At 43.7% G+C, this 22,519-nt stretch overlaps 1 protein-coding gene across 1 annotated transcript; it reads right to left on the bottom strand.

The window, feature by feature from the left end:
- Positions 1–13,918: 13,918 nt before the first annotated feature.
- SMIM43 (small integral membrane protein 43) lies at positions 13,919–14,110 on the bottom strand. Its single transcript, XM_036762934.1, has one exon. It carries the CDS (start codon positions 14,108–14,110, stop codon positions 13,919–13,921), a length of 192 nt encoding a protein of 63 aa, XP_036618829.1.
- Positions 14,111–22,519: the final 8,409 nt, after the last annotated feature.

The following is a 22,519-nucleotide window of genomic DNA, read 5'->3' as shown; positions in this document are numbered from 1 at the left end:
CTCCAGTCCCAGACCTCACAGCCAATGGCCCAGCTCTTCTGATCCAACCTCAGAATCCTCAGTTTCCTTCAAGGATCAGCTCAGGGGGCCACCACTTAGAGGAAACTTTTTCTGACACCTACCTCTTGCTGGTGTCCCCTTCTTTTTCCAGTCACTTTATTTGTATTAAATGTATGTACTTTGTACACTTTCAGCTTTTTAAAAAAACTCTCTGTATTTGTAGGACCTGGTAGGTTCTTTTCTGTACCCAGAGTGCTTACTTAGTACAGTGACATCTACACAGTAGGTGCTGAATCACCATTTGTGGAATAGAATGAAGTATAGCGATGTGACAGATTCCCTAAGACATCCACCTACCTAATTAAAATCACATTCAGCACTGGGCACTTGGTGAATATTATAATCAGGTAAAGTGCTCAGAAGGATATGGATGATTTTGTACAGGTCTTGTCAACGCTGATCAATGTTGATGGGCAATTATAGAGAGTTGGTGCAGAAAAGCAATTGACACTGAATATTTTAATTCATACTCCCTAGATATTAGAATTATGATAAATCAAGCATTAGCCTACATTTGACTTCTATTAGTATTCACACTGATTGCAAACTCCTCATTTCAAAAATCTTTGAATAAGAGGCAATCAAAAACATTAATACTTTGTCTACATGCAAAGGGGATAAGCATGTTGAACAAACCAGGCCTTTATTGCTGAGGAAATTAACCATGGGTAGATTTCACCCGGCATACTAAGGTAACTCCACATTGACAGAAATATCAATCTATGCAGAATTCTATCATCAAGCATTTATTAAGCACCTTTGGTATGTTCAAGGTACTGCACTATGAACTAGAGATACAAATAAAACCAAAAGACCATCAGTCCCCTGCCCTCGGGTGGCACACAATCTAATGGTAGGAGACATTATGCAAACAGCTATGAACAAACAAGATATACAATCCCAGAGGGCAGGCACTAGCATTAAGAGGGATTGAAACAAGATGAAAAGGTTAATGGAGGAAAAGCAACTAATAATGGGGGCAGCTAGGTTGCACTGCAGTGGATAGAACACCAGGCCTGAGGCAAGAAGAATCATCTTCCTGAGTTCAAGTCTGGCCTCAGGGGGCAGCTAGGTGGCACTACAGTAGATAAAACACCAGGCCTGAGGCAAGAAGACTCATCTTCCTGAGTTCAAGTCTGGCCTCAGGGGGCAGCTAGGTAGTGCTGCAGTGGATAGAACACCAGGCCTGAGGCAAGAAGAATCATCTTCCTGAGTTCAAGTCTGGCCTCAGGGGGCAGCTAGGTGGCACTACAGTAGATAAAACACCAGGCCTGAGGCAAGAAGACTCATTTTCCTGAGTTCAAGTCTGGCCTCAGGGGGCAGCTAGGTGGCACTACAGTAGATAAAACACCAGGCCTGAGGCAAGAAGAATCATCTTCCTGAGTTCAAGTCTGGCCTCAGGGGGCAGCTAGGTAGTGCTGCAGTGGATAGAACACCAGGCCTGAGGCAAGAAGAATCATCTTCCTGAGTTCAAGTCTGGCCTTAGGGGGCAGCTAGGTGGCAGCTCAATGGTAGAGCACTGGCCCTGGAGTCAGGAGGACCTGAGTTCACACTTCCATCTCCTTCAATTATTGTGTATGTGAGTGCTAGATGGTACAGTGGATGGAGTCCAGGCTCTGGAGTCAGGAATGTTGTTGTTGTGCAGTTGTTTCTATTGTGTCCCACTTTCCACGATCCCATTTGGGCTTTTCTTGGCAAAGATACAGCAGTGGTTTGCCATTTCCTTCTCCAGCTCATTTTACAGATGAGGAACTGAGGCAAACAGAGTTAAGTAACTTGCCCAGGGTCACACAGCTAGTAATTGTCTGAGGATAGATTTGAACTCAGGTCTTCCTGACTCCAGGCTTGGCATTCTATCCATTGCAACACCTAACTGCCCCAAGAGTCAAGAATACCTGCCTAGACGCTCATTAGCTGTGTGATCCAGGCAAGTCAGTTTGCTCAACTGTGAAATGGGGATAATAATAGCACCTACCTCCTGGAGCTGTTATGAGGATCAAATGAGAGAATATTTGCAAAGCACTTTGTACAGCAACTGGCACATAGTAGGTGTTTGAGAAATGATTGTTCCCATTCCCCCTCCCTATATACACTTATTTGGGAACATGCTGCATAAATAACACTGTCCCCCCTTGAGGACAAAGGTTGCTTAGGTTTTGCCTTTGTATGTCACGCACCCACACACACACATACTGTCCAGTGCCTGGAACATTAAGAGGCAGTTAATAGATGTTTATTGGTTGGACTGGACTCAAATTTCTCTCCATGGTTTTTATATTGGCGTACTAAGGTCTACCTGAGGAATGGAGCCTTCTCCTTCATGCTGTACTTTCTACCCTTCTAACCAATATGTCAGGTTGGTATGCTAGACTGAAGAAGAGACCCTTCCTCTGCCACTGTACAAACCTCTGTACCTCCCTTTCAGTGCTATGTATCAAGGAAGAAGAGCATTGCGAGCAAATGACCCTTCCCTTCGCTTACTGGAAATGATATCCATTGCTACTGAATGTTTAAGGCAATTGAGTAGTTTCATGGTGAAATGATAGGATTCTGGAATAAGTTTCCTTTGGGGGAGGACACCTTAGTAGGGAGCCATCAACCCTGAAGAAGGATGTAGAGCCAGTCACTTCATCATCCATCAGGGATAGATGGATAAATGGATAAGTAGATAGACAGATGATAGAATAGAATAAAACAGAACAAAACAGAACAGAATGGAATAGAATGGAATGGAATGGAATGGAATGGAATGGAATGGAATGGAATGGAATGGAATGGAATAGAATAGAACAGAACAGAACAGAACAGAACAGAACAGAACAGAATAGAATAGAATAGAATAGAATAGAATAGAATAGAATAGAATAGAATAGAATAGAATAGAATGGAATGGAAGGGAATAGAATAGATAGGTAGATAGATGGATAGATGGATGGATAGACAGAATAGAAAGACAGACAGACAGATCATTTGTTGAACACTTACTATGTACTAAGTGCTGGGGATCCCAAACCAAGAAAACAAGATGGTCCTTGTGTTTTAACAACCCAGCTAGCAGCTTCTGTGGGGGCGTAAGATCCCCGCAACAGCCAGCACCCAGGAGGCTGCCGGGATGCCGGGAAAGCACAGGTTCTTTTTATCTGCTTAAACAAGGAAAGCACGGTGAAGGGGTTGACCAGCTTACTTTAATCCAGCATTCAGTTAGCTTACAGACCACATTCATTTAGTTCAGGGGAAAACACCAGCATTCAGTTAGCATTCAGTTAGTTCAGGGGAGCAAAGAGACAAGCATCAAGAGACAGACCAAATACAGTTTCATTCACTTACTTCAGGGGAAAAAGCCAGCACCCTGAGGTTCAGAACATTCATTTAGTTTGGGGGAAATGAACCAGCACCCCGAACCTCAAAACCAAAATACAAACAAATTACAAATATCAACAGACAGACCCAATACAATTCATAGTTACCAACATCTGGGCTCGGCCCGAGAGCAAGGGCTGGCCCAGAGTCACGCTTGCCACTGTTCCCACACCAACTGGAAAAGGAAAGAGAGCTCTTCAAGCTGTCCTCTCCCCTCTTACAGAGTTTTTGACATCATCAAGCACCACCTGAATGGCCAGGGCCGATTGGTTCTTGAGTTGGCCCCTTCCCCTGGGTTAACACGCAATAGGGCATGGCTCTGGAGTCAACACCTCCCCTCAGCCAGCCCCATGACTCATCACACAGGAAGTTCTCTGCTTCCAGGCATGGCCTCTGGGCTTCCTGCCCTGGAAGAGAAGCCCCAGCACCCCTCAAGGCTCAATGAGGTAAGCTGAGTCACTCAAAAAAAACAAAGGCCATTCTGGTCACACCTTGCTTCTACAAGGAACTGACATCCTACTAGGAAAAGACAAAACATAAAGGGGAGCAGGAAAGTTGGTGGGAGGGAGTACTGAAGTTGTGCAAGGTTGCTGAGGATCAAAACAAAGAAAATAGTCCCTAGCCTTAGGGGAGTTTACATTTTATGATTTACCAGGTGCAGATAGGAGTAAACACAGCATCGGGAAAGGCCTTCTGTAAGAGATGGCAACTGTACTGTGCTTTGGAGGAAGACAGAGTTTTTATGAGGAAGAGGTAAATAAGGAGGGGCCATCCAGACATAGGAGACCCTCTATGCAAAGTTATTAGATGGGAGATGGAAAGCACAGGAGATTAGCTGCTAAAGCTGTATGACTGCAACCACTGAATGCCCCAAATAAGATTGTAAATGTAGGTAGGAGCCAGCCTATGGCAGGCCTTAAATGTCAAGCTGAGGAATTCATATTTTATTGCAGAGATGATAGGAAGCTATTGAAGATTTTTTTGGGAAAGGGAAAGGCGGTCAGATCTATGCTTTAGACATATCAATTTATCAACCTGATGAAATTGTAGGGAGGAGGGCTCTATGGAGAGACATCAGTCAATTAGAAGGCTATTGCTGGAGTCCAGGTGAGAGGCATTGGGAGCCTGAATGAGGGTGGTGACTGTGGAGAAGAGAGAAGTGGTTGGATGTGAGTTATTTGGAGTTAAGATCTATGAGACAAAGCAACTGATTGGATATTGGGATGAAGGTGAAGGAAGAGCCAGGGATGACCCCTGAGATTTTGAACCTGATCGACATTTGATGGTGGTACCCTCAACAAAAATAAGGAAGCCTAAGTTGGGGTGCGGGGAGATAATTAGTCCAGGACATATTGAGTTTGAGACACATTTGGAGAATACAGGTGTCCCGAAGACATGGTAATAAATGACTGTCCTTGAGGATGAAGAATGGGACTAGATGGTATGGGCTGGAGGAGTCTTCTGACCCTCCAGTTGTTGGTACCACTCCTCACTCCTATCACTTTGCATGTACTTTCTATATATTTTGCATTTACTTTTCTGTGAGCAGGTTGCATCTTCACAGTAGAATGTAAGCTCCTTGGGGACAAGGACAGTGTCATTTTTATATCTGCATCCCTAGAGCCTGTCACAGCACATTATTAGGCCCTTAACAAATGCTTGATTCTGCACAGATGGCATTCTTGAATCTGAAACTGTAATCGAAGCTGATGAGATCAGGAAGGGAGAGAGAGTAGAGAGGAGACAGTGCCTTGAGCTAGGCTGGGGCAGGGAAGCAGCAAAGGAGCCCAGAGGAAGAAGCTTCTTTTCCTCTGGACAACAGAGATAGCAGCAGTTAATTCTGTGAGAGTTTTACATAAGTTACTCATTTGATTGTCTCAACCTCCCTGGAGGCCATGATCACAGTGATATACATTTACACTGAATTTTAAAGTTTACCAAGAAAGGGCTTTCTTCACAACCCCCTCAGTAAGGTGAATGTGCAATTAATGTCATTTTACAGATAAAGAAACTGAGTTTCAGAGAAGTGAAGTCCTTTGCTTTGGCCACAGTGGTGAACTGATTGGACACCAATTCAAGTACCTTTGTTCTGCCTCTGAGTCTATGCTGTCTTGCAGATCTAGGTTATGTCTGTCCAAGGGAAAGTCTATCTAATGATCCAGTTCTAGAAGAACCCCATTGCCATTATTTGGAGAGCTCAAAGAAAGAGGGGAGTTTTGTTTTAATGACTGAGTCATCTGGATTCCCCTTACAAGGGTCACCTTTACTTTGCCAGTGTAGACACCGACACCATACAATTATTCCCTGGGTTTAAACTGTGGGATGTTCCATAAAGAACTCTTGGTGGCCTCAAGGATTAAAAGCCCACAACTGTCCCTGCCATACACCAGGGCTCTAATGTGCCCTTCTCTTGCCATATGATGCCAAAAAAGGCAAGTATCATTTTATGGCACAACATGGCCTTTCTAGCCACCTCTAAGTTTCGACATAGATATGTACACACACATTATGTATAATATATATATATTATATATGTACCCATAATATTTGTGTGTGTTTCATCGCTCTTATCTTTAGAATAACACCTGGATTCTTTATACTAGCTTATACTGGATTCTTTAGAATAACCCAGAATTCTTCCTACTGGCCTAGTGCTATTTCCCTCCTCAAGCAAGTGAACCAAGCACAAACGATGGCATGTTCTAATTTCCAGAAAAGCCATAACATGGCACCTTCTGGTATAACACTTGCTACCCTGGCCTGTAGTGTCTGAGAGACAGAGGTGTTACATTTCACCCCTTCTCCAGGGCTCTCAAGTACCCTTAAGGGAGGTTTGGGGGGTGTCTAGGCCCTTTGCAAATAGTGCCAGTCCCCACCAATGATGTTCCTTTCAATGTAAGAGTGGTCCCCTGTACCTTGGTTCCATTTAACCACTAACAGTCAGATTGGCTTTATAAAGAAATATTTACTTCAAAGATATGTATAATCACAAAGATACAAATTTACTCCCCCCTCAATGTGTGGGGCTTAACTCATCTTCCCTCACTGCACCACCTCAGTTTCTGGGGAGGAGAATGGGATTAGGTTCATAGCTCAACTTGACTGCTGTAGATTGTATTCCTAAAGTTCAAGCCCAAAGCCATCTGCCTAGCTAGCCTAGCTAGCACACTGCAACGTCCCACAGTGAATCCTCACCCCAAGGTTGCCATGGTTCATGGACTCCTGTGTCATGCAGAGATCACCTTCAGCACCTGAAAATGAGAAAGACAAAGGGAACAGAACAAGTAGAGACCCCAGAACCATTTCTCAGGGCTGGGGCAAAAGGGAAGGGAGAAAAGGGGGAGGGACAGGAATCTTCCCCTTCCCAGTTCAGTTCATGGTGGCCCCCTATGAGTGAAATCTATTCTTCAACCTTTGGACTCTGCAAGAAAGGGAGAGATTGGCCCAATCTGGTAGTGTTGAAAGACAAGCCTCTTCTGTCCGCACAACCTTTGAAAGGTGTGTACTCCCACTGGAACAGTCAGGGATGCAAGAAGGGGATATCTCCATGATAGGCAATCTGGGCAAGGTCCAAAGGCCCCATTACACTGGGTAAATCTGATCTTTGCCTTGGACACAGAATTTCAAAGCAGGAAGGGAATGTGAAAACCATCTGGTCCAAAACACATCTGACCAAGACTCTTCTCTGTATCAATACCAAACTATTTTGGTCATCTAACTTTCCTTTGAAAACCTCGAGGAAGGAGAACAAGTAGTGAGTACACTTTTACTTTGAGGTATAGCTCTCATTGAGGGTAAGTTTTTCACTGTATGAAATCCTCTGCATCTTCCACCCATAGTTCCTAGTTTTGTCCTGGAGGGGCCAAGCAGACAAGTGATATGTCAGTCTTTCAAATACTTGGAAATAGCCAAGGGTTAAGGGCATGGTCCCACCCTCAAGATCTGGAACATTCATGTAAATTTTTTTGGCCCTCCCTTCATACCAGAGAAGTCTAATTTTTTTTTATTTTTTCTTTTATGGGATATTTATAGTACCTTATTATAAAATTTGGGTTAAGTATTTGGTCATAAGTTCTGTGTCAGATGACACAGAACTCCCCCAAAATTCCCATTTAATTTCTTATGAGGACCTGAGATACATGGAAACCTCAGTGGGGAAAGTCATGTTGTGGAAGGGATAACTGGACTGAAGGCATGGAATGAACAGGGCAGAACACAAATAAAAGGACCCTCACCTCCTTCTTCATGGTGCCTGCCTCCCAATGCAGCCCAAGATCCTGTCAGCCTCTGGGGATTCCATATCACTTGGAGATTTCTACAGAGCTTAGAATCCATCCAAACTATGAAAACTATTCCCCAATCCTAGGCCTGTCAAGCTTATTTCTGGAATCCAGTGTGATTCTGTACACTTATCTCCATTAAATTTCACCTTTTCCCATCCAGCCCAATGTTCTCACCTGCCAATGTGTTTTTGAATCCTAACCAATGGCACCAAAAAACCAACTCTTTCCCTATGGAAGAACATCAGGGGGAAGGCAGTTCTGCCCCTACGGCTACACCCTAAAATTAAAGTCAGACACCAACATCGACTTTATGTGGCATATTGGACGGTAAAATTGTGAGTGTGACGTTACCTAACCTGAAATGCCGGCCTTCCTGAGGGTAACAACTGCAGCTTAACTGCACAGACAACTCAGGAAATGACAGGAAAGCAGAACTCAGGCTTTCCTCGTGGGACTTGGTATCATTTCTCTATTAAGCTGAAATTGGGGGAGCTCAGTGAAGTAAGCTGAGCGAACAACAGCAGGGGAATTACAGGCTATTCCCTTGATGTTTCAGCGATTTAGCTCAGCTCCCAGACTGCAGAGAAAGCCTTTTATTTCATAAAGCACGCACGTGCGCACATGCACGCACACACATACATACACACACATGCACACACACATACACACACACACACACACACACACACACCCCTCCAATTATGGTATAAGCTTACAATAAATACCTATTTTAAGGTAATCTCCATCTTCAAAATGATGCTTTCATGGACCATAGTTCCAAGTAAGCTCCCATGGCAGCAAGACAGGACCCAGAAAGCTGGTGACCAGGACTTCAGACAGATCCACACGGTAAAGTGAAGGCCAGACATTGGAACGTGGGAGTATGGATGGTCAAGGTGAAGGCTGTACATGCAGGGGAAGAAGTCTGACAGAAGGTTCCCAATCCAGGAGTCAATCTATAGCAGAAAAGAAAGGCAGCGAAGGAAAAGGATCCAAACCAAGGCCTAGAGCTGGTAGAGCTGCCCAAGCAGGGGCAGGCCTGGCCACCCAGATAGAGGGTCAAACCACATGCCATTGGTTGGCAGAGGTCCATGCATGACAGCATGACAAAACAGAAAGAACAGTAACAATGGCGTCCGAGGACCTCTGCCTCAGTCTCAGCTCCATCACTTACTACCCAGAAGGACTTCAAACAGGTCACTTCCTGTCTCTGGACCTGTTTCCTCAATTATAAGAATGAAGGGGTTGGACTAGAGGGTTTCTAAGGACCCTTCCAGTTCTAGATCCCAACATCATGGGTAGGTCCCATAATAGGTACTGGGGTTGTGTATGTAGTCATGGGGCTTAGTGGCAAGAAATATTTTCCCAGGAAAAATTGATTCAGACCAGGTCACAAGGGAACAAGACAGAAATAAGCCCTTCCCTCTCCCTCACCCCCAAATACTGGGGATACATTTTGTATTTAATGAGGTAATGAAGTGGCCCAGTGGATAGAGCTCTAGGAATGGAGTCAGGAAGACCAAGTTCAAATTCAGACTCAGACTCTTACTAGATGGGTGACTCTGGGCAGGTCATTGGACCCTCCATTTGCCCCAATTTTTCAACTGGAGAATGGGGATAAAAAATAACACCATACTTCCAGGGTTGTTGTAAGGAACAAATGAGATAACATTTTTAAAGTGCTTAGCACAGTGCCTGGAACATAATAGGGATCATATAAAAGCTAGCTATCATCGTCATTATTATTATTATTAATCTATGTATATGTTGTTTCTCTCCAGTAGACTGTAGATTACTTGACAGCAGGGACTGTTGCATTTTTGACTTTAATCCCCAGTGCCTGGCACGTAGTGGCCTCTTAGTAAACACTTGTTAAACGAGTTCTTGAACTAAGAATAAAGTGGGACCAGCTATGGCCTCAGGCTTCCTTTTAAAAAGGAAATGGATCCCCAAAAATCTAAAGATGGGGGCAAAAGGGCCCCAGTTTTGAAAGCCAGAGGTGCCCAGGAGCAAAGAGCCAAGAATGTTATTAAAACCTAGATTCTGATAATTTAAAAAGAGGGAAATCCATATTTCTCCTCATCATGAATAAACAAGGAATTAAATAATTCCTTCTACAGTCTACACTAACAATTAATTGTTAAGTGTTCCTATTGATCATACAATGCCAGGGAAACAGAGACTAAAAACTGAGTCTTGGCTATTTCTGTCTCAGATGGCTTTGTCAGTAAGGGCTGGTTTTCTTCGTTTGCAATAAACTATTCTTTCAACTGGGGCCAAGTCTACTGTGGCAAATATTCCTGGATCCTCACTCCTAGCCTAGTTATTAGTGTCTTTCCCTCCTCAAATGTTTGAGCACAGGTCTTCTTGGTTTTTGTTTGCTTGTTTGTTGTTGTTTTGTTTATTGCTTTGTTCCACCAGGTCCTAGCTTTTGCACATAGTAGGTGCTTCATACATATCTGCTGAATTGAATTCAAAGTGGAGAGTGGAAGCATTTCTCTGAAATAGACAGTACTCCTCCTCATCCTCCTCCTCCTCCTCCTCCACCACCATCACCACCCCAGGAGATATCACCGAATCACAGAAGCTCAGAGATGGAAGAGGTGGGAAGAGAATGTCTGAAGCATCTGCTCTTAACCTGGGATCCATGAACTTTAAAACACACACACACACACACACACACACACACACACACACACACACACACAAAATGTAAACTCTTTCAATGTAAACTGGTTCCCTTTGGAATCTTACGTATTTTATTTATGTTACAAACGCTACGCTGATAAGGGGTCCATAGGCTTCACCAGACTATCCAAGGAGACTAGATTCTAGTCTAGACCAATTCATACTTGGACAAAAATTCCCTTTCTGGTACCCCTGACTAGACTCCCCTCAGCCTTTGCTGGAAGCCTCTAGTGAAGGGGAGCTCTCTACTTGCCAAAGCAGCCTAGTTCACTTTGGAGGAGCTATCCTTTCTGGAAAGCTCTTCCCATTACTGGGCTGAGATCTTCTTTGCCAGTCTGCCTGACTGCTTCCAGTTCTTTCCTTTGGAACATGTCTAGACTCTCTTTTATTTGAAAGCCTGTCAAATTGGAGGTAGCCATTGTGCCCCGCTAAATCTCCCCCTCTCCAGGCTAAAGACCACCAGCTTGTTCAAATGAGGGGTGATCTCATCATCCTTTTTGTGCTCCTCCGAACACTCTCTAGGTTATCAAGTACTTCCTAAAATGTGGCGCCCATAACTGAAGAAGAGACACTCAATGTGATCTAACTAGGGCAGTGGGGCTATTAACTACCTAGGCCTAGACACAAAGCCTCCTTTAATGAAATAATGTAAGCAAAGTGCTTTGTAAACTTTAAAACCCTACATAAATCTCGCATTATTATTATTATTAATGTAGCCTAAAATCCCCCTTAAGTATCCATGTAATTGAGACAAATATGTCTTGCTCACTTTCTCCTTAAATTGTATGAATAATTGCTTCAATTTTCCATTGCACATTTGTATCTGAACCACAATACAATAGCTTTTTAGAGGCAGGCAGATCTTTGGACATCACCAGGTCTAACCCTCTCATTTTACAGGATGGGGAGACAGACCTAGAGGCTAAATGACTTCCCAAGGTCGCACAGCTAGTTAATGGCATTCCCACAGCACCCTGCTGCATCTCACAAAACTGGACTGAATTGAAAATGTGATTACTGTTCACGCCTCTGGTTGGGTCTTTTCTTTGCCCCTGAAGTGAGAATTTTTAAGTTTTCTGTTACAGTGGAATTGTTTCCAAATTTTTGGTCAGACGAACAGGCCCAGACCCCACCTTTACTTCTGAAGCTGTACACACACACACACACACACACACACACAGCTAGTTACATGCACAATGTGAAGAATTTAAGATCAGCAAAACAATGCCCATTTTGTCTGAATGATCGGAATATTTCAGTTAAGAAAACTGTTCTCGGTTTTGGGAGGAACGAAGTACATACTATTCTACCCCAATACTTTTTAACATCTTCCATTTCTCCTGCCTCTGCAGAATACTACATTTACATTCATTTATCTCTCAGTTCACAAATATTGCATTGTCTTCCTGAAGAAGGAAAGAGAGACATACTAAAATTGTGTTCTATATGCCTTCCAATCTTCAACTAATTAGATCCTTAAGCTTGCACAGGGTCATTTATTAAACATTTCTGCTCCTCGGTCCCAGGAGAAAAAAAAAAAAAACGAACTTGACTACTCACCAGATTGTAACAGTATCATGTCAGAGTGGAGATAATGTTAGCTTTGGCATCAGAGGGCTTGGGTTCAAATCTTAGTTCTGCTACTACTTGGGTCTCCCTAGGCAAATTAACCCCTCCCTTCCCCCTTTTCTGGGCTTTCTATTCCTCATCTGTAAAAGAAGAAAGTCTATTTGATGAGAGGTGTCAGGCAAACCAGATTAAAATGTAATTAGGAAGCATTTAACAAAATAAAAATATAATACAATATAGGTAATGTTAACATGTGGTTTTCTAAGTCAATATACTACCTGCAGGGATCCTTTTGTATGATTTAGTGGCTCCATTTCTATTTGAGTTTGAAATCTCTGGACTTGATGACATGGTCAGGTCCCTGGTACACCCATTCACCAACTACGAAATATCTACATTTGCTTCCTTGCCTCCATTCCCAAGGTAATTAATAGAAGGACCAGGCACACTGATGGATGCAAGATTATTTTTTATATTTTATTATAATTTACCACAATTTCTCCTATCCGTGCAAATGCGCTTTAAATACAAATAATTACAAGCAGATAATTTACCTTGAAGTAAGATTTTTCTCAGTATATGCTAATTCACTGAACCAACTGATGGCAGCTTGGCCCCTTGACAAGTAAGCTGAAATGGCCATCCTGTTAATGTTCCTGGCCAGCTTGAGGGAGGAGGGAGTAAAGGGAAGTTTAAGTTGAATTTCACTGAGGGAGTTTAGAGGTCAAGCTTTTTGGCATCGTCCTGCACCCCTCCCAGTAACATATTCAGGGGCCGAAGCTCAGTTCCGTACACATCCAGAAAGAAAAACAGAAGTGGATTCTAGAAGGCCAAGTCATCACTATTATTTGCAAGATGAAAATTGGCTTTTGCAATTCTCCAGAGCAAATTCTCTCCAAATTGTCCACAGTTAGAGGAGGCCTGACTGCTCCTGTTTCTTTTCTTCTTCTAGGTTTTCTCTCCCACAGTCATTCTCTCTTTTCTCCCTTTCCACACCCTCCCATTCCCAAAAGAGCCCTATAGAATGAACACTCAGTGCTCCCCTCGCTTTTTATCCCGGCTTCAATGCATTCCTTCTCGCTCCTCAGGACAACTTGGTATGAGAAGCAGGATAAGGAGGCCAGGGCACCACAGCCATTTCATGGATCGGATGCCAAGGGGAGGATCCCTGGTGGATCTGCCCAGCAACACTTGAAATGGTCATTTCACTCCTTCCTTTGCCCTTCGAACATGGCCTTCGTCCATTCATTTGTGCATTCAGCAAGCATTGATTCGTCTCCTACCAGGCCTACTGCTAGCTTTAAGCAACTCTACGGAAAGAATTAAGATAGCTACGGCTACGATTCCCCAGCACCGATCTTTCCTCTGGCAACTTGTTATAAGGCTTTTTCAGCAGAAAGTGACTTTGGTCGGTGGTGGGGAAGGCTGTCTGATTCTAAACCGATGCATTCTTCGTTCTGCTGAAAGTAGCCGGAATAACTTCTCATGCTCGATCTATCCATCCAACCCTGCCTGGGCTCTCGCTCTCTCCACCCCACAACCCCAAAACTGGACGCATCCTCTGAGGTGCCGTGGCAGCTCCTTCACCTCACCACCAGCCCGCGCCCCCAATGCCCGCCACCGACCTGCATTCTCGAAGATCCCAGTGGGCCAGCTGACCTGGGGCCACCGTGAGGCAGGAGACAGAGTAGCCGCAACTCCTTACGCCCCCAGAGGTGTGGAACTACGGGTCAGGAGCTGACTTGGGCGAGATCAACACCAACCAGGGTTAGAGCCTGAGGTTCAGCGGACTCGAGGAGGGCGCTGGGGTTCTGCCCAGGTAGGGAGCTAGAGCGGAGACTAGTACAGCCCCAGGTGAAAGCCCGAAGGTTTTCTAGAGTCGGAGCTCGCCGGGGCTGGAGCTGGAGCTGGCGGGGAGGCACTAGAATGGGCCGGAGCCACGCGCCCACCTCGCCGGCTCACACCGCTTGCTCCCGGCAGAAGCCCCAAGGCTCCCGGGCCAGCGAGAGGCGGCCCGGCTGCAGCGCCCCGGCGGTGTGGGAGATGGAGTTCTTCAGCTGCTTGATGACGGCGAACAGCAGGAGGAAGAGTAAGAAGAGCAGCAGGAAGAAGAGGGCCAGGTAGAGCAGCAAGTTGAGTTCCCACTCCATGCCGCCGGCCCGCAGGTCCGCGTGGAATGACCAGCCCCAGTGCACCTGGCCAAGCGGGGAGAGCCGCGCTGCCCCCTGGCTGCAGGGAGCCTGCGGCCGAACCGCCCCCCGGGCCACTCTCCTCTAGGGGACCCCAGCTCTCACCCCGACCCAGCCCCTCCGAGGCAACCTGCGCTCCTAGCTGACCCGCCAGTCCAATCCTGGGCAAAACAGCTGCGCTCTCGCGCCCTGCCAGGACCAGTGCCGATGACAGTAGCCAGCCTCGGCGGGAGCCTCCTGGGGTCTGTCCCAGGTCTCAGTCTCGCTTTCTTTCCCTTCTGGGCTCACTGGGTGATAGAAGCAGATGCTGCCCAGAGAACTTCAGCGGAAGGGAGGGGAGACTGGGATGGAAGGAGGAAGCATTGCCAAGCAAGTCCCCAATTAGCTTCTCCTGAGCTTGGCGCTGCTGCTTTGCAAATGACCATTCCGGACATTGACAAGGACCCCACTTCCTCCCTCCCTTCTCTCCTCCTGTCTCTCCACCCCTCTTCTTTCTCCTTTTCTCTCTCCTCCAACCTCTTTTTTCCCTTTCCCCCCTTCCCTTCTCTTCATCTCTTCCCCTTCTCTCCCACTCTCTTCCCCCTTCCTTTCCTCCCCATCTGTCCTTCTCCTCACTCTTTTTCTTTCCCTCCCTACCTTCTTCCTCTTTCTCCCTTCTTCTCGTCTCTTCCTGTTCTTTCCGCTCTCCTCCCCTCTTCCCTTCTTCAGTTTTCTTCCTTCTTGCTTTCCTTTAATCCTACAACCACTCTAAGGATCTTTATCCAGTTTAGCTCTACCCACCCCGTTCTCTATCCTCTGACTTCCTCCTCCTTTCTAGTCTCTGAAACTCCACCCTGTAGTTCAAAATTTTCAGCCTGGAGCTCTTCCTCTCACACTTTCTCCATCTTCTTGCATTCAGGGACACCTGACTTCCTCTGGAAGAGACACTACATCCCCCAGCTCTGTCTTTAGATGGGGTGCTCCTTTTCTCATTCTCCCCACTATTCACTGGGAAGGAGGAGACCAGCATGTTTCTCATTCTCCACTACTACATATAGTCCTCTTTGGAGATTCATCTCATTGTCCTCCTATCTCAGCAGTTCCAGGTGTTGTTTTACTAATCAACTGTCCTCTGGGCCATCTTTCCTCCTTTTCCAAGGAGCTGAATGGCTCTCTTTCTTCCTTTGCACTCCAAGCCTTATTACATTTGTCTTCTGGAACAAGCCTGATAAACAACCTCCATTACCTATGCTGCTTCCATTTCCTCTCCTTTCACTCACTTCTTAATCCCTTGAAATCTGAATCCAGACATTACACAACCAACACTACTCTCTCCAAAGTTATTAATGATAACTTTATTGCTAATTCCAATGGCCTTTTGTCAGCCCTTCAGGACAATTCTTCAGCATCCGATGCTGGAGCCCACTCTCCTGGACAGTCTCCTCTCTGTATTTTGTGACACTGGTTCCTCATGGTTCTCCTGCCTACCTGAGCACCCCTCAGTCTCCTTTGTTGGATTACCAGCCTCTGAAGGCCACCTGTCTGTGAGTATAGGCCAAGTCTTTATCAGGTGACCTCTCCTCTCTCTTGCTGATCTCATCAGTTCAATTATGGATTCAACTATTGACATTTCACCCATGACTCCCAGATCTAAACATCCACCCCTCCAGTTCCAAATCATTAACTGCCTAATGGACATTTTCAAACCAGATATCCTGTAGGCATTCAAACTCACCCTGTCCAAAACAGAATTCATTCTCTTTGTGCCTTAACACAACCCTCTTCCAAAATTCTGTTTCCTTGAGGACTACACCATCCTTCCAGTCACACAGCTTGGCATCCTTGGGATCTCTCTTACTCACACATCTACTCAGTTACCAAATCTATTCTAAGTCCATGCCATCTTTCTCATATGTCCCCCTCTTTCCACTCACACAGCCACCACTCTAGTTATAGTCCATAGCATCTGTCATCTTGGACTACTGCAATAGCTTTCTCATTGGCCTCCATGACTTAAGTTCTCTCCAAACTGTACTCCCTTTAGCTTTTCAAGTGATAGTTTCTAAAGAACAAACTTTATTACATCCTTCCACTGATAAAGAAACTGCAGTGGGTCTCTAGTATCTCTAGGATCAAATACAAACTTCAATCTTCAGCACTAAAAACTCTTTACAACCTGGCTCCCAAATACTTTGCTAGGCTTATTATACTTGACCCCTTCATGTATTTTTCTGTCCAGACAAAATGGCATCCTTACTGTTCTTCATACATAACATTCCCTCTCTGGCTGGCCTCCATGCCTCTGCACAGGCTGTCCCCCACTCCCCAAATGCACCTCTTCTCACCTCAGCCTCTTAGAATTCCTGGTTTCCTTCAAAGCTCAGCATAAACACAACCTTCTTCTGCATGAGACTGTTCCTGATCTTCCCAGCTGCTGCACAGATATCATAAATTACAAGCATCATAGGTTCAGGCACAAAATGCTTTGTAGGCACATCTGGTGAGGTACCTGACAATCCTGAGATGGGATTTACTTTAAAAAATAAAATCATCTTGATTGTGAATTATTGTCAATAACTCTTCAAGTGTATTTTTTCCTCAATGTCAAGTGCATCATCTGCATTCTCAATCAGCAGCTTTTGGATTCTTCCATGACCCAGTTTATTGAGGCCAAACGCTAATTAGAGCCTGGTGCAGATCCAGGGATTACTAGAAAATGGGCTTTGAACTCTTGTCTATTTGCATTCAGGTTTTTCAACTTGCTTTTGTTATTTTAATTTTTATCCTGCCTTTTGTTCCCTTTGAGGTTTCTGAAGACTGCAGAGGTGACATATCTTGATGCATTCATAAAAGAAACACTAAGTTATATCACAGTCGATTTAGCCTAAATAAAGAGACTTGGTTCTTACCTTTCATATCCTTTAATAAAAGTAACAACAACCATCTAGTGATGAGATTATTACTTCCCATTGCTTGCTAGCCTTTAGCTGCATTTACAAGTTTGGGAGGGAGACACATGATCAAGTGAGTCTTTTCAGTACCCTCAACAAAATTACAAGGTGGTTAAAAAAAAAACTTTGTCAGAAAGGAGCACCTCTCATGGTTGAGAGCTATGAGTTTTGCTGCTTAGTCCCTGGAACTAGGCCAATTGCATCAGAGATGACTAAACATAGTGGGGGATGGGCCCTTGGAGTTGAACCTCTTCCCTTGGTGGTCCAGAATGGTAGAAAGCATTTTTCACTTTGGCTTCCTTTTCTTTTGGATCTCTCTTCCAGTCCTTTCTCATTGAGAGGGCCTTGGGATGATGGCAGCAGTAACATGTGCTGGCTTTTTGGTTCTTTCCATGAGCACATGTCAGCAGCACCTGATCCTGAGAAATAGACACTTCCAGCCTTGGGTGCTATGGTGGAGTTCCTGAGCCAGGTACTCAATGACCAGCTCAAGAAAAAAAAAATCTATTCATTTCTACATCATTCTCAGGGAGCTGACTGTAATCAGGAAGATCATCGAGGGGCTGGCCAGGAGGTCCAGATCTTGGGAGCTGCTCAGATGCTATAGTCATAGAGATGAGGAGGGACTATATTCCAGCCATATTACTTCTGCAAAGGTCCATGGAGGGGAGATGGAATGAAGAGCTGAGGGAATGGCAAAGATCATAATGTGAGAGGCCTGGCAAGCAGCTTCTGCCTCCATCTAGTCTGCCCATGAATCCAAGGCTGGTGAGCAGAGGTATCTGAAGCCATCAAACAAGGGCTGAAGCTTCTATCACTTAGTGAGAGAAAGGCAACAGGGCAATTAATTCAGTCAAAGCTAAAATGGAAAATGCAAGGCATTGAGACCACCACCAAGCCAATCAACCTATGATCCCCCAAATTTTCCAGACTGCAACAGCCCCTCCAAGCCACTACTCCCCTATAGATTTGGCGAGGTCCTTGAGGACAAGATCTGTTTTCTCTTTTATATTTGTGTTCTGGGCAGTTATCACTGTGCCTAGATACACAGCTAGTGATTAATAAATGCTTTTTATTGGGAAAGGGAGAAGGGGAAAGGAACAAGCTTTTATCAAGAGTCTACTATGTGGCAGGCACTGTTACACACTTTATTGATACCTTTCAATTCACTGATTCCACCTCTGTTTTTTCTCTGGGTTCAAACCACATGGCACTGTTACATAACTGGACTTGGGGTCTGGCAGATCTGGGCTCAGATCGTCCCTCTGCCACTTACTAGCTATGTGGGTAAACCATGCAATCTTTCTGAGTCTCAGTTCCTTCCTCAGTAAAATGGAGGTAATAAGACCTATTCTATTTATGTCACAGAGTTGTTGTCAAAAAACATATATAAAGGCTTTGCAAACATTAAAGTTCCATGTCAAGTGTTGGCTGTCGTCATCCACATCCATATCATCCTCATCCTCCTTCACACTTCTGGTCCCTGCCGGCAGGAGTTGATAACTGAAAACAACAGCTTCTTAATAATGGATGTTTGCCTTCAGGACGGTAAAAGACTGGGGGGAGTGATTGCTTGCCACAGCTGTGATCAAAGCCACTTAGGACTCTTGAGCTGAACAATAGCTTTTCATGTCATCCTTTTATCTAAGCATCTTAAAAGGATTTGCAGATATTAACTAATCAATCTCCACTGCCTCTCCCTCGGGAGTTCATATTTAAATGGGCATTGCTGGCTAGCATCCTTCTCATTACCTTTATTAGAGGCAAGCATCTTCTATAGTACAGGCTCTGAATTCTAGCTTAGAGGTTATAAAGGCTGCTCTCAAATGAGGCATCTTGTTCCGTCTAAATACGTTCATTAAAATAAATACATAGATGCAGGACCCAAACAGTCTAAAGGGGGAAAAGGGAATTTCATGTGAATAAATAGCAAGTGGTAAAAAGGACAAAGGGCTAAGAGGCCAGGGTTGGGAATCTCAGCTCCGCTATTTGTGAGATGCATAACCATACACATGTGATTTCTCTCTGGATCCAAATTTCTTCATTGATAAAATGAGCTTGGACTAGCTGCTTTCTAAGGTGCCATCCAGCACTAACACAGCATGTTCTGTGAAGCTGTGTGGCTTCCTTGCTGTCCTTCACACAAGCCATCTTATCTCCCATCTCCAGGACTTTGCCTGGGCTGTCTCCCATGCTTGGAATATGCTCCCTTCTTACCCCTCTGCTTCTTCAAATCCCTAGATTCCTTCAAAGATCAGCTCAAGCACTGCCCATTACAAGAGGCCTTTCCTGATTTTTTCCCTCCCCAATTACCTTGTATTTAGTTGCATATGTATATATGTTGTATATGTGCGCATATATATGCCTATGTATATATATGTATACATATGTGTCTGTGCACACAGACACACATGTTGTTTCCTCAGATAGGATGTAAGCTTTTCGAGGGTAAGGATCAGTTTTGAAGATATTTTTGTTTGTTTTTGTCCTTATAGACCTAGACCCTAGCACCATGCCTGGCACATAGTAGGTACTTAACTAATCCTTGTTCATTGATTCCAGTTGGTGAAACAAATCAAGAAGCTGTGTCAAACACTGATCTTTGAACTTTTCTTCAGGTTACCTTCCTTGACCATCTCAGGTGAGACCTCACTGAACTTGTTTCGCCATATGTTGAAACTAACACTGGTATTACCTACTCCTCAGAGTTACCGTGAGGAGTGATACTGTATACCCTCACCTGCCATGGCTGCTTTTGGGGCCCCCAACTTAACTGACTGACCAGGTCCCTGGCACCGTATCCTTGATGTGACCAGGACACAGTCCTTTTATCACAAGCATCTTGTAAACATTTGTTGCATGGGGCACCTCCCAAGTCTGTTCCAAGTCTTGGCATATTTTGCCATAGTAATTTAACTTGCGAACAGGGTTATAAATTCAGAGCATAGACACCAATAGATGAACAGGGATGAGTCCCCCAGCAATCCCCTGGAAACCAGGTAAGGAAACTCAGGGAAGAGGACAGAATCACAACATGTCAGAGCTGGAAAGGACTTTGGAGATCATCTAATAGAGGTTTTTCCATGGATATCTGGGGTCCCCTGAGACCTTTCAGAGGTTCACAAGATCAAAAATATTTTAATGATAATATTTAAATGATTTTCCACCTATATATCTGTTTGAGGTCAGATTTTCTTTATAAACTTCAACTAAAACAACACATTGTCACAGATAGAATGTAGAAACAGAGATGAGAATCCAGGTATCTTCTATTAAGTGAGACATTAAAGAGATTTGCACAAAAAAAGGTACAGCAAAACTCTTCTCACTAATTTTTTTTTTTTGGTTTTAGAAAAAGCTATTTTTCACAATAAATGTTCATTATGTTAATAATGCATTGTTATTTTTAAATGAATTATTAACTATTTTAAATCTCTAATATGGTAAATATCAATAGATATAACCCAAATAAACAAAACTTCAATAATTTTAATAGTATAAAGGAGTCCTTAGACCAAAAAGAACCGCTGCTCTAATTCAACCATTTTATTTCATTTTTAAATAGTATTTTATTTTTCCAATTACATGTAAAGGCAATTTTCAACAATCATTTTTTGAAAGATTTTGAATTACAAATTTTTCTCCCTCCTTCCCTCTCTTCCTCTCTCCCCAAGATAGCAAGCAATCTGATATAGGTTATACATGTACAATAATGTAAAACATATTTCCACATTAGTCATGTTGTGAAAGAAGAAACAGAACAAAAGAAAAAAATGAAAAAAGTGAAAACAGTATACTTTGAGCCTCTATCAGTTCTTTCTCTGGATGTGGATAGCATTTTCCATCATGAATCTTTTGGGATTGTCTTGAATGGTTGTATTGCTGAGAAGAGCTGTCAATCATACTTGATCATCACACGGTGTTACTGTTACTGTATACAATGTTCTCCTGGTTCTTCTCACTTCACTCAGCATCAGTTCATGTAAGTCTCCAGGTTTTTCTGAAGTCTGCCTGCTCATCATTTCTTTTAGCACAATAATAATTCCATTATATTCATATACCACAACTTGTTTAATCATTCCCCAATTGATGGGCATCCCCTCAATTTCCAATTCTTTGCCACCACAAAAAGAGCTGCTGTAAATATTTTTGTGCATATAGGTCCTTTTCCCTTTTTAATGATCTCCTTGGGATACAGACCTAGTAGTGGTATTGCTAGATCAAAGGGAATACACAGTTTGATTGCCCTGGGCATAGTTCCAAATTTCTCTCCAGAATCAACCATTTTAGTTTAGAGATTGGTTCATTCAACAAAGCATGAAGCAAACATAGTGTGCAATATACAGGAACACAGAGAAAAATCGAAAATCATTCCTGTCATCAAAGAGCTGCTTTTTTTACCTGGGATATATTCATGCAACCTATACACAGATTTATAAATATAAAGTCTTGCTCTCTAGCTCTGGACTAAGAGAACAATGAGTGACCACTATCTTATGGTTTAGGGCAAAGGGCACTAGAATTAAAGCAAGAAGACAAGGTTTGGTCTTGGCTTTCACCAACTCTGCGACTTTGGCCAAGTTACTTAAGCTCTCTCAGATTCTCCATCTACTGGGGATGATGAGAGTTCTGTTGCCTGTCTTATGGCATTATTGTGAAGAACAAATGAGAACATATGGAAAGGTCTGTATGAACCTGAAATTGCTAGATATGTATGTCAACTATTGTTTTAAAAGCAGTTTTTATAAAATTAATTGGAAACATGAGAGGGCATATTTCATCTTAAGATATCTTACAAAAATATGATTCTAACACTGTTTAAAGAAGGAATGATTTGGCAACAACGTTGCTTCAATGATACTCTCTGGAAGTGGAGTCAGATCTGAGTTCAAGCCTTGGTTCTGCCCCTTCCTTTGGCAAATCAGTTTTTTCTGTCGAATCTACTCCTACCACCTGTTCATTTCACCTCTTCAAGACAAAGTACTCTCTTTTAAAACCCTATTACAAAGAATTAGTTATTTTAAGCCTGGGGGCAATATAATTACTCCTACAATCCACTTGATTTCCTTCTTTCTATTTCAGGAAGTTTATTTTAGATGAAAAGTTCTGAGTTCAGTCAGGATGGCTCTGAGCCCCCAGTGAGGAAAAATGCCTAATGCCAAGGTAGAGGTGAGGTTCTCTGTGGCTGAGGCAAAATTCAGTTTACTGGCAATATGGATGTAATGAAACAGCAGATTATATTATAGTGTCTGTGGAGAAACAGATAGCTAGAGGGGAAGTTGGGGAAAGAGCCAATCTTTTCTTGGAACTTCCCTCAGCCTGGATCCTTCTCTCCATGATGCTCTTTGAGACAACAGCTCCTCCTTATAACTCACTTCTTTGCCAAAGCTTGGCCCACACTTTGCTCCATCCTTGCTCCAACCTCTTGAATCCAGAGGCT

This window comes from Trichosurus vulpecula, chromosome 6 (assembly GCF_011100635.1).
Source record: "Trichosurus vulpecula isolate mTriVul1 chromosome 6, mTriVul1.pri, whole genome shotgun sequence".
Classification (NCBI taxonomy): Eukaryota; Metazoa; Chordata; class Mammalia; order Diprotodontia; family Phalangeridae; genus Trichosurus; species Trichosurus vulpecula.
The sequence above is the reverse complement of the archived record's forward strand: the minus strand, read 5'-3'. Positions and strand labels throughout refer to the sequence as shown.

Coding starts and splice junctions, on each gene's coding strand:
- SMIM43 (XM_036762934.1), bottom strand. CDS start 14,110: ATGGAGTGGGAACTCAACTTGCTGCTCTACCTGGCCCTCTTCTTCCTG.